General features: G+C 39.7%; 1 protein-coding gene across 1 annotated transcript; it reads left to right on the top strand.

The window, feature by feature from the left end:
* Positions 1 to 1961: 1961 nt before the first annotated feature.
* On the top strand, positions 1962 to 3840 carry LOC108660071 (fatty-acid amide hydrolase 2). Its single transcript, XM_018113332.3, has one exon. The coding sequence runs from the start codon at positions 2155 to 2157 to the stop codon at positions 3730 to 3732; it is 1578 nt and encodes a 525-aa protein (XP_017968821.1). The 5' UTR covers positions 1962 to 2154; the 3' UTR covers positions 3733 to 3840.
* Positions 3841 to 13682: the final 9842 nt, after the last annotated feature.

Genomic DNA, 13682 nt, shown 5'->3' on the forward strand with positions numbered 1-13682 from the left:
GGCAATCAGGTGGCAATCGAGTATGTGCGTTATGCATCACCATCAACTTTCTACTAAGAACATAATAGACTATCACGTGTGACTGAAACAGCTATAAAACTGATTACGGTAGTTGTTATCAGTGCTAAGACGTCTAAGACTGTATGCCCCAATATGATAGACAATATACGAGTATATAGTAGGTCGGTACGCAGTTCATATGTTTTTCTTGATAAATAAACCTAAGTCAAAAATCAATATAATCCTATACAGAGTTAATTTTTAACGGTGTATTTTCCTTCCTTACGTTTTTTCCCAATCACCTCAATTTATTTTTATCGTGTATTAAATAGAAAAAAAATATTTAGCAATTAACCTATACTCTTATTTTATATTATTTTAATTTACTATTCACGAAACATAGTATTAGTGACTTCTATGACTTTTTCGTACTCACTCAATTTAAAACTGACTTAAAAACCGTAACTCTTATATAACACATATTGGAATTAATAAGACTTGGCAGTTTTAACTTGAATGCTTATACATATATCCACTTTCACATATGGTGAGCTGTGTACCAGTTCACCAATAAGCAGGATTATATTATACATGTGACGTTATTGGCAAATTAAACAGAAGGAAAACACTTAATATAACTAAACACGTAACACAAGGAAATAATAAATATTTATTATTTATTATGGAAACACACAACTAATATGCTTTTGGTATCACGATTTATATACATAGTTATATTTACATATATATTTGCAAAATAGCCTGCGTACCGGTTTGCACGCTGCAGTGGATTGCACTTAGAAATTATGAATACAAACGCGGGATAGTTTGTTTACTAAATGCCTTACGAAACACATAGGAATTTTAAGGCAATTGTTTTTTTTATTTTGTTATTGTATTTTTTACTTTCGTATGTGACAAGTAAACAAAAAAGGCAAACACACGCTGAGCAAACAAATTGTAGTTAATCATACACAGCACGCTGCGAGTTAAATGATTTCTAAGATTTAGCTAGACAAGTGTAGTTTCTTGAATGATAAATGAACCTAATATGCAATTTAAACAGTTGCTGCGTTTCTCAGCTAAACGCATACATGCAATAATATGCACACACACACTCACACACAAATACATATGCACCCAATATATTGTAAGAGCAAATAACAAAAAATCAGAGAGGTTGTCACAGCCGATGTTTTGCTTTAATGTTGTTTTGCACAGTTTTAAGCATTTAGTTTAAACGAATTTGCATTAAAATGAGTTGACTTTCTATTTTGGAAATTGGGTTGGTTTAAATACATACAATGCAAATTCGATACAGGTACTGTAGCAGCGAATCGGCGACGCTTTAGCAGCGCGATGGTAAAGCAACTACCACTCCACATTTGCGGCGACAACCACAACGACAGCACCGGGTCGATATTTATTTTTGTTGCTGTCGCTGCTGGTGGTGAGTTTCACCACTGCTGGCAAGTTTTCACGCACGACAAAGCCTATCGATATGCATGACATGCAGTGACGTGCCAAATGTGATATAGCAAACAATTATCTTAATACAATTTAGTTATTCATTAATATTGACATTAGGAGTACATTTTACATTCATTTGTTAGACCGCACAACGGGATATACTTGTTCATTGTTTATGCCAAATACAATTTGAAATAAGTTACGTTGCAGACCCCTAAACTCAACGTCTGTTACGCTATTTAAAACGGAGCTTTTCATTTCATGCTGGGCTTGGCTGTGCTTTTAAAATTGGAGGTGGCAACGTTGGTCGCACACCGCTTGGTCAATTATAAATCATCTGTTCATTTTAAAGCTGTCGTGTTTTGTGCAAAATTATACATAGATAATAATAAAATATGTGTCCAAAATCAAAGTGTTGATAACGCCTCGTTGACGTGATAACCGATCGCTACCAGCCTTATCTATCGTATACGATCGTAACGTAGACTCCTACGTCCAACGGCTGCTTCCATTTAAAATCACAACTTTCCAAACAAGTTTCTGCAGTGCTCTTTACATTTCCGTGGAGGTGGCAACACCAGCAGCAAAAACATTTCATTACATATCTAATTGGATATCAGGTCACCTAAAAGTCGCTGTTTAAGCATAAAGATAAACAGAAAGATAAAAAGTTAAAAATTTAAGATGGCATTTTGGCCCGTATTACTGGACGCGCTGATAACGCTGATTCACATAATAACCGACCGAATCTTGGAATTTGCACTGGGCTGGTATTTGGGGCCTCACAAGCGTGTCGCAACATTTGCCACAGTGGATCAACAGGTCATATTGACTAAGAGCGCCGTCGAGTTGGCAACAGCGATACGCACGGGCAAATTAAAAAGTTACGACATCGTCAAAGCTTATTGCGAACGCATCAATATCGTAAATCGTGAATTGAACGCCGTTGTCGATGGGCCGTTCGAGACCGAGGCGCTAGAGGAGGCACGCGCTATCGATGAACGTCTGGCGTCGGGTCAGTATAGCGATGAGGAGTTGCTGTCGTTGCCCTTTCTGGGCGTGCCCTTTACCACAAAGGACAGCACATCGGTGGCTGGTAAGCGGCTTACATTGGGCCTGGTGGCACGTAAGGATATGCGATCCAAGGAGGATGCGGAGTGTGTGCGTCTGATGAAGAAAAGTGGCGCAATCATTATTGCCACGTCCAATGTACCGGAAGTGAATAAATGGATTGAGTCACGTAATATGCTCATTGGTGGCACGAATAATCCCTACGACTTGAGGCGTTCAGTGGGTGGCTCCTCTGGCGGTGAAGGCGCTCTGATCTCGGCCTGCTGCACAGGCTTTGGACTAGGTACTGATATCGGTGGCTCCATACGCATTCCTGCCTTCAATTGCGGCATCTTTGGCCACAAGCCCACCTCGGGCGCCATTAACATGGCCGGCTGCACCTTTCGCACCGGCAAGGAGCTGAATACAATGGTCTGTGCCGGTCCCATGACACGTTTCGCCACCGATTTGCGACCCATTATGAAGGTACTCGTGGAGCCATCACTGCAGAGCGTGCTCCAGCTGGATAAAGAGGTCGATGTGAAGAAATTGCGTTACTTCTATGTGCCAAGCCTGGGCATGCGTCAGTGTAATCCCATCAATCGAGAGACGGAGCGCGTCATGTATAATGTGCGTAAACACCTGGAGCAGCTGACTGGTCAGGATGTGCATCTAGCCAAGTTGCCGGAAACGAAGCTGACGGGCAAAATGTGGCGCTATTGGATGACCCAGGAACCAGCCAGCTTTAATCAACTCCTGGGTAACGGCGTTCAGCTGAATCCGTTTGTGGAGCTGTTTAAAAAGCTGTTGGGTCAGAGCGAGTTCAGCATGGCGGCTATTTACTCGCTGATCGACAGCCTGCTACCCAAGGAGAACGAGAAGCTTATACGCTCAGCCACCAAAAAGTGCAAGGCAGCTCTTCAAGAACTGCTGGGAGAAAATGGCGTGCTGATCTTCCATAGTTCTCCACGTACAGCCCCATTCCATTACTATCCATTGTTCAAATTTCTTGACTTTAGCTACTTTAGTCTGTTTAATGTGTTAGGACTGCCGGCGACGCAAGTGCCCATGGGACTGGATAGCAAAGGCATGCCACTGGGCATTCAGGTGGTATCCAATCTTAATAACGATCGCCTCTGTTTGGCTGTGGCCGAAGAGCTGGAGCGTGCATTTGGCGGCTGGGTGCCACCGTTTCCATTAAAAACCAAATAAACGGTTGCTGGTCATCTCTTTTAATACTCATCCGGGTGGTGGGGATCCCTAAGGCTGTTTATATGAACAATAAATATAAATTGAATTATTCAATATGCTTTGCTTTAAGCCATTTGTTTGAATTTGGCGGCCAATAAGGGAGCCAGACGTTTAAGCTTACGGCATCTATCTGGCAACACTGAGGCATTTGGAACGCGGTGGCAGTACTTACCATTCTTGATGGACCACACTTTTATATTGCCTTTGTGTGCGGGAAATATTCGAAACGTTTCTACGCTTGAGAAAAATTGTGAAAATAGGAAGTAAAGTAATTTAAATATCCGAATATATGTATGTATACTTATGTACAAAATGGAATTTTATAAGAGCCAACAGGAGCCAAACGAAAGGTAAGTGCGAGCATCTATAAGTAGCTAATTAAAGCGTATGTAAGCAGTTGGTGACATCCTTCGAACTTTGACCAAGCAGGTGATAAATGAGCGCTTAAGCCCCACAACCAGCAACAGCAACTGTCCACAATTAATTTGCAGTGTCGGCGCCCCTCTACACACACACTCCCCACACGCATAAGCAGACAGTTCACCGTTGCAAATGTGCGTGCGGCTCTCAGGTTGAATGTAACCAAACCCAACATTGGCTTCGGCCATAAATTACGTGCAACGAGCATCTTCCGTTTGTCTCATTTGCTGCTGTTTGTCGCTTCTACTGTGCTCCATGTTTCGTCTATTGTCTTGTTGCTGACCAAGCGACAAATATGCCTTTTAATATTTTCGCATAGCACAAGTCAAGAATGGACACGTGCAATTGTGTAAAATGTTTTTGTGATCGTTGTTGTTGCTGTTATTGTAATTTGCTGGTATGCTTAGGTTATGTCTCTCTCAATCTGTGTGTGTGTGTGTGTGTGTGTGTGTTTATATGTACATACATATATTTGTACATTTCTGTACCATTCTTTTTGGCTGTTTCTGTTTCTGAAATATTAACGACGCCCTTTTGCTGTTTTTGTCTTTGTGCATAACTTTTGCGTTTGGAGTGTTTTTGCCTGCATTTTATGTGCGCCTCCAACCAACCGCACATACACATACACGCATATTTTACATTTACATTAGTGTGTGGCGTGCAAATAATGCGTAGAAAGCAAATCAAAATTACGATTTTTGTTTTGTCATTGAGCTTTAGTGATGTGCAAGTGCAGTTCGATTAGTGATGGGCCGAATATCTAACTACATTAAAGTAATTTAACAAGTATATTAGAATAACTATCGGGACAACAGTCAAGTGAATGTCGTTTAAAGCTCAGTCAGACGTTTCCTTTCATCTGCCCTTGCCGCAGGGCCGCGAATGGAAAATTATGAAAATTGCCCAGCCGCGACGGACTTTGTGCGGCATTGTGTGCGCGCCTTTGACAAATCCCAAATCCAGGCACTAAACAGTCATGTTTCATTGCCATCGTCGTTTCAAAAAAAAAGAACTCCACACACATTTGCCTATGAGGCAAATAAAACGAAGAGAAAAAAATAGTTGAGAGTTCTTTATTTTGAAGCGTAACTGCTGCTACTGCTGCCGCTGGCCCCAAACTGTTGTGAAAACGTCTACATTGTTGAAATTCCTTTTGCGAAATTGCCACGTGACACAAAGGCGTCTGGAGCACAAACATATACATACATATAGAGTGAACGCCTTTTATTAGCCTTGCTGAGGGCCGACCCCAGCCGAACTAGCCGACACAATAGGCCCGAAAATGACGTTGCAACAATTAATGTGAACATTTTCGCAGTCGTCGTCGTCGTGATTTATAACGTGCATAAAATTTGCGTTCCTGGCGAAGCACCTAAAATGGTGGGGAGTCCAAAAATTAGTCAGTTTGCTGTTTCCTATTTGGCTAGTGTCTGTGTGACGTGGCGGGGGCCGTTGTCAACGTCTGCATAATTTATCGATAGTTGCGTACGCTTGCACCCGATACACCCTGTGCGCCGACTGTCTGCATATTTGAAAACTATTTTCATTGCGTGATAATTTATGTGACATACAAATTACACAATCGTTGGCCAGTTATGCAAATTAATTACAAAAATTTACAGTTCCTAACAGCACGTTCTCTCGCTCTTTCTCTCTCTCTAATTCTACAGTTATACAAATGCATATATGTACATATATACATACATATAAGTAAACGTAGTGTTCCTGCTTTTTCGTTCAATTTCCTAGCAAATCTCACTTTATGCTTCTAAGAAAATTTCACTCGTGTCTTTGCTTCGACATTTTGCAGTTTATGCAGTTGCTTTTTTTTCAATTTACAATAAAATTCAATAAGGTGTTGGCTTAATGGAAATTGATTGACAGCAGCTGCCGAATGTGTACGTGTGCACGTGTGTACGTGTGTGTGAGTGTGTGTACATCTAAGGCCAGGTCTTAGCTTTCTGTTTTGTTATTTGCCTTGGCCATAAAATGCAGCTGAGAGCCAAATATCCGCTTGATTGAAATATCGAAAATGGAATGAAAAACTTTTAGTTGAAAATTTTCTAAATATTTAAAGTACCTATATATAAATGTTAAACAACAAAATATGCTTTGTTTTATAATGTGAATTATTATATCAAATATAGAGAAACAAAGTAGAGACTTTCCATAGTTTGCATATTAAAATATAAATTTGAATGCTTAGCTTAGATAGTCCAGCAGCTTGATGCACATTTGCAGCAACTTCATTAGACTTATGCAGCCGCATGCCCATTTCAGTTAAACACTTGGCTAACAAGCATACGCGCTGTTGAACATAGAATATAACGTATGCGCCCATTATGCATAACCTTGCGCTGAGTGTAGATCTGAATGTTGAAAACTAACAAAAATCTACAAAATGAATTGCAGGTGCAAGTGTGATGAGAGAACGGGGTGGCTGTGAAGTGGTAGGGATGTGTATGTACATGGATTGCATGCAACAACAACTACAGCTTGTTGCAGTTTGACGCTGGGTTCTTTCCACTGTTGCACAATCAGCAAAAGTCAGCGAGCTATGAACAAAAGTTAAACAGAGAAAACAAAGTGCAAAGTCGGTTGCTGGCGGATAAGAGGTTAGAGGGGGCGTGGCCTGGGTGACACTGGGCGTTGCAGTTGTCGCTGCACATTGCACACATAAAGTGCATAAAGAGCCGACGCCATTTTAAAGTTAAAACATTTGCGTAATTAGCAGCAGGAAAAGGTAAAAACAAGACAAGTAAACAATCATGGCCAAAACTACTTTAAGTGCCAGCACAAATTGCACACCAAAAAGTTAATTAAATTGTTAGCAGTTCGCGATTTTATTTTTGTTTGCCCGTTTACGGCTCACCGATTTATCGTTTCGGGTCGCGTTGGCCGTGTTGGCTTTTGGCCAACTGCATGTTTGCTAGCCGAAAACCTCCAAGCTGACAATTAACAAATGTCAACGGTGCAAAACTTGTGCCAAAGATGCGGGTGGCGCTGCCATGGCCAGCCTTCGAGGAAGCGCACTCTTATGACACCAGTTCTCCGACTGTGTTGGTAACAAACCAGCTCTGCTCTATGTTCACTATGTGAACTACTTTTCCATTAACTTTTTACACGAGTTTTACATGTGCTGCTGAAGTGGTTCTTACTGTCCTCAACTTTAGTTTTTTACTAGATGATAGCTATACCATTTGGCCAATAAATCAACGAGTTTTTGTTGTGCTCTCAAACAAATTGATATGCCCTATTAGATTCGTAGACATTTTGGCAGATTCATAACAACTAGAAATCAGAAGATCCCAGAAGAGCAAGTGTAATTAAGTTGACGAAGAATGTATGTACGATAGCTGATCATCTAAATTACATAAAAATATGATGTTATTAAACAATAATAAGAAAACCACAAGTTATAAGTATTAAGTATCCTTAGTATTTCCTCCAAGCATTACCTCTAAATATTACCTCTAAGTATTACGTCTTAGTATTACGTCTTAGTATTACCTCTAAGTATTACATCTAAGTATTACCTCTAAATATTACCTTTAAGTATTACGTCTTAGTATTACGTCTTAGTATTACGTCTTAGTATTACCTCTAAGAATTACATCTAAGTATTACCTCTTGGTATTACCTCTTAGTATTACCTCTTAGTATTATTTCTTAATATATCCTCTTAGCATATCCTCTTAACATATCCTCTTAATATATCCTCGTAATAAATCCTCTTCATATTTGCTTCAAGTATTTTCTCCATCTCTAATGCTTCGCTGAACGATCACTAAATTTGTACACATACTTCCCTTCACTACCCTTCACTTCGCTTCACTTCACTTTACTGCACTGCACAAGTGACCCCCGCCAGGCCTGAGACAACTGAAGAAATGCTGCAGCTGCTGCCCTTTATATAGGGCGCCTTTTACTCACACACGAAGTCGCTCTTAAGTGTTCGGCCCGACGACAGGTAGAGATCGACTCATACGAGCTCTATGTAAACAATGAGAGCACTCTCTGCTGCTGCAGGCATTCTAGCTTCGTTTTACTTCAATACATATGAAAATGAATACTGCCGCATACATGCACACAATTTAAATGATCTTCTACAGCTCTTTTACGTATATTACTTGTGACTGGCAAAAAGACAGACTGTGAGACAGACATAAGAATAGATATATAGATAGTAAACAAACTCGCATAGTTAAATCGGATTAGCTCTTTTGGCTGCTCAGGAATATGAATAATACGACTTAATGTTGATATGCATAATAGCTTATGTATATTCATATTTATAATAATTAAATGACTTAAGCCGCAGTTCCTTCTGTTCTATAGTTCTCTTAACGAACAGCACTGTAAGAAAATAAACAATATTTCCTTGTCCAATTAATTTTTTTAATTTGACTTTTACTTGATGGATTTTTGTGTTTACTCTAGTTTAAAGCATTCATCTTTCAGGGATTATAAGGTTGTTCATTAAATATGTGCGCCTCGTCGTCATCATTTAACATTGCCAGCTGGCTGGTCTGCTATATTGTGCGTAAAGTTCGGAGATAAGCGTGTTGCCACCTCCAGTTTTATTTTATTTTATTTTTTTTCACAGCCCGCCCTTCTCTCCTCAACAGCAACAGCAACAGCAACAACTCAGCATTCATCAGTCATCAGTGAGATTGACTGCGACACAGTTCACATTAAGTATTATCAATTGCGAATCGTCGAACGTTGTTGCTGTTGTCATCATCATCGACATCCGAGCCCCAGCATGTTGGTCGTTTCATCTGGCGCTATCGCATTATATCTGCATTGTCACCTTGTTGGCCATTTCACATGAAACGCCCCGGTAAAACCCCATGTGTGGGGCGACATTAACAATAGGTCCTTTTGGATTGGAGATTGTCCTGCCCTTCGCTGACTTCATGTTTGTGGCCAAATGAAAGACGCTGCTCTTTTATTTGTGGTCTCGTTACACTTTTCCTTGTTCTCTTTTTTTCTCTCTTACAGCTTTGTTTTATTCAATTAGTTGCTTTTACTGTGGTTTCAAGAAGTTTTCCCCCATTCGATACTTTTTGGTGGTAAATTTTGGACAGTCAGTGTAGTTTTTTGGTTTAATTGTTTATAAGAAGCTAGTAATTTTAATTTATTGGGCATACGAATAGTTTTATATTATAGTTTTCTTATTTTTACACCTCCATGTCTACATTTATCAGGTAAATTAGGCAGCTGTTAATTATTTGCTTACTCAGACTTTTTCCTCTTAATCCTTAAATCTCTTTATATTAAATTTTCTGATTATATTAAAAATGAAATTAATGAAATAAAAATCAATCAAAACAATGAATGTTTAATCTAAAACATTTTCATTGTCTTAGTCATTTCACCAAAAATCTCGCTCGACTCGTGCACCTCTAAAACCGGCCACGCCTAAAAGCAGACAGCGAAAACGTTGATGCAGAGAAGCAGAAAAAAAGAAGGAAACATGGAGAAAAAAAAAAGGAAGCAGCATCCCATTTATCCCAACGTGCTCATTTAAGTGGAATCACTTAATGGTTTTATACGCTTATCACTATCATCCCAGCAACAATTCCGCGTCGCGTTCTACGGCTCATCCTCTATTCCCAGTGCCATTTCGGGCAGCCTTCCGTGTCCAGAGAGCGAGAGCCAGGCACAGTGACAAAGCGTATAGCCGTGGATAGCACCACCCACAGCCGGCCGCACCACTCGCTGTCATTGTATCCGCGAATCCACGGATCCTTGTGCCGTTGATTCAATCAAATTTCGAAGTGTGGAGCATTTTTATCTGGCGGATGTTTGGCTCGCTGTCAACACAAAATGTTGGCGTCCAGTCATTGTTTTAACGCGCATGTTTGCCAGGCACACACACACCAACAACAACAACACACATACACACACACACATGCATATACATATACACATATACATATATCTTCGTTGTTAAATGCATAATTTTTAGTGGAAATTGCGGCACGAAATGTTTCACTTTTTGACTGCGTGACGCTTGTTTGAGGTGTGTATGTGTGTGTGTGTGTGTGTGTGTGTGGGTGTATATTCGGTGTGTTGTGTGCGCTTAGGGGGTTGCTGAGGGTGTGCCGCCGCTGCCAGCCAAAGGTCGTTTGTACGGCCCACAAATAAGGAAGTAATATGTCGCCACTGCATGGCCATCAAAGCCAGACGCGTTGAATACTTCACGGGGCTTGTAAAATTGTGACAAAAGCTGCTCCCGCTGCAAGCACCCCCATAGAGTGGCCGACCTTCTTCTACCATCTGCCCCGGCCCCTTATCATCTCGCGCTGTGTGGGAACTGAATGCTCTTTTTTCTGTCACATGAAGCGTTCCATTCCATTGTCAACGATTTGATTACAGGGTATAAATATATACATATATGAGAAGGATAATTTGAAAATACAAAAAAAAAAAACTGAAACTGAAAAATACATTTAAATTGTAATATATTTTAGCAAAAATATTTATTATATTATATTCATAAAAATTTATTTCTTTCATACATTTGTTCAATATAAAATATTAAAATAAATATGCAAATTTTAAATATTAAATAATTGATGGACAATCATTTAAAATAGAAATCAAAAAGCGAGGTCTAATGATATGAATAAATATATATTCCTATTTCATAACTTAGTAACTATTTCAAATTAAGTTTATCAGCTCAAGATTAAATTTATTGATTCTTGAAAAGTTTTATTTATACTATTTCAACAAAGGCTTATAATAATATTGATTTAAGTGAAATCCCTTCTAATAATCACGAGGCTTATGCTAATACGTTGAGTTGCTCGAGAAATAGTTTGATATACTGAGAATATAAGATACGTATATATCGTCAGTGTGCAGGGTATTTGATTGCTTAATACTGCCACACATTCACCGTCTCTCTTCCCAGGTTGCGTGCCAGCTCTTTTTTTTTGTGGCGTTCCTTCTACCCCGCTGTCAGAAACATTGAACCGCATTTGTATTGAAAGATTAATGATGCACAATTGGTCGCATCATCCTGATGTCTGTGGCTATTGTTATGCGAATTGCTGTAGTAGTTGTTGTTGTTGTTGTTTGATGATTTGCTTAAATTTATGATCCTAAAGAGATTGTCACATTTGAAATTGCATAGAAGATCTCTGAAGTTTGGGTCGCCGGCAAATCATTTCATTAACTTAATGTACCAGAATGTGACTTGTCGGTTGTCAACTTTGTGTCGCTCGCTTGAAGGATGTGAGCGTGTGTGGTCCTGGCAGGATGCTGTTCACTTTAGTTTAATACCAAGTGCCGACCGACTGCTGACGTCGACAAGTCAGTTAGTGCAGCTAAACTTGGCTAACTTTGGCTCTGGCTACAAGGCACTGATTTTATTTACAGGCTAACAACAAGGATACTTGTGTCGACAGGGCAAGTCGAGTCGAGTCGAGTCGAGTCGGGTGTAAAGCAGAATGCCACCCCCCGGGGCAGCTGTTTCTAGATGCAACGTAGCTGTCAGTAACACTCACTTGACATTTAACTTGTGTCATTTCCACTATACAGGCCAGGCGCAACTCCAGGCGACAGTAAGCTGCGAGCATAATGACAATGCATGCGCATATGCTGGCATTTGCCAGATCACAGTGGTTGAGGTGGTGCCACTAATGCGTGCAATAGAACACAGTAGAATATTAAACGCAATGCGTGAAAATTATATTTAAAATATTTGTATTATTATTTTGGAAAGTAACCTGCATATGTCTTTACATATATATTTATATAGCAGAGCGTTTCAACAGTTGCATTTCCGATTCAGCTCAGTTCAGATAAAGCTCAAATATTCATTTGCTTGAGTAAAAAATCGACAGGATCTCTTTGCCTACGCTTCAATAAACGATATCAAGTGGCAAAGCAGCAAGGAAACAGAAGCAAACAATTAAACATCTACACTCAGCATGGCGCTTGCCAAACAACAAACTACACACACTCACTCACACACACATGTACACACAGATAAACACATTCCCAGCCATACACAAACCAACCCATCAAATGGACGCAAGGCCTTCCTTCCGCCTGCTGCCTCCTTCCAACGTTCGAGTGTGCTGGCCACTTCATCATGGCCAGCGACTGCATTAGAGATTCATCCATTTATTCACACCACAAGTCAGAGTGGGAGCAGAAAAAGTAGTAGAGCTTGGCGAGGAAGAAGGCGAAACAGGACATTTCGCAAAGAGGACAATTTGGGCCCGAGGCGTAAACTTATTCCGAACAGACATTCATTCTTGTTTTTTTTTTTTTTTTGCCATACACAATAAGCCGCGGCACTTTTCATTAGCAGCCACACTTCGGCGACAGCTGCGGGACAGGGTCAGCAAGTGCACTGAGAGAAAAAGTGTGCTGAACAAATTTTGTCAATAATCATTGATTGTATATCAGAAATAATACTAAAAATTGCTAGCAAAAGCAAAACAAAGTTTTCTTTAAGCTTCATTTGTGTAAAAGCTTTTTTAAGTTTAGGTAGATTTAGTAAAAATATTGATACTATCAAAATTTAACTTAAATTAGTTTTAAAACATTTTTTTTTTCAAAAGAAAGTCATTATTTGTTCTCAGTGTAAAATACTTATATATTTCTCTCAGTGCATGTATTGTAGTCTATCTATAAACTGTCTTGGCCTTGCTGGGCTTTACTTCTTACTTTTTGTGGCGCCTTTGTTGCAGTTATTAACCCTTAACCGCACATAACATTTATTACCCACATTGTTCCTCACTCACACTAATGCACACGCACACACATATACATATACATGTATATATATCTTATATTTATATATATGTATGTGTACACACGCAGACAGAGAAACACAGGGGCCAAACAAGTCGCCTGCGTTAAGCTGACAATGACATTTGGTCTCTCCCTTCCCCTCACCCTCTCTCCCTCGCTCCCTACCTCTCTCTCCCTCTCTCTTTCCAGTTGATTGTACGCTGTGCGGACGACTTTTGTCTGTGGTTTATCGCTTTTAATTTGTCGCCGCGTCTTTGGGGCTCGTTAAGTCGCCCTTTTTCCACTTTTTCCAATGCGCCGTTTCCATTGCTTCTTTCTCTGCTTCTCGCTGAGTGAATTTCCGTGGCGATAATTGGCTCTGTGCACAAGGCCAAGAAAATTAGAGATTTGTTGCTTGGTAATTCGTTACAACATGTTGAATGCCGAGAGCTTTGCTCTGCGTCCTCTTTTCCTTCTTTACAGGCGTTCCCGAACTAATGCGAGTTTATTGGTTTTGAAATGAAATGAAATTCGTCAACTTGACTAGTAAAATGTTACAATTTTATGAATACACCGAATCGAGATACTATATTTATATATATGTAGTTGAATAACATAATAATTTCGCCTTAAATCGAATCATATATTACATTAAAAATCAGCTGAATAACTGATTAAATTTCAATATACAAAATTTAATTGCGTTCAATTCGAAGTAATTTTAGAGGACATAC

Source organism: Drosophila navojoa, chromosome 2 (assembly GCF_054131105.1).
Source record: "Drosophila navojoa isolate 15081-1374.11 chromosome 2, UAZ_NAV_1.0, whole genome shotgun sequence".
NCBI classification, from domain to species: domain Eukaryota; kingdom Metazoa; phylum Arthropoda; class Insecta; order Diptera; family Drosophilidae; genus Drosophila; species Drosophila navojoa.

Excerpts from the sequence above, each read along its gene's own strand:
- LOC108660071 (XM_018113332.3), top strand. The coding sequence starts at position 2,155 with ATGGCATTTTGGCCCGTATTACTGGACGCGCTGATAACGCTGATTCAC.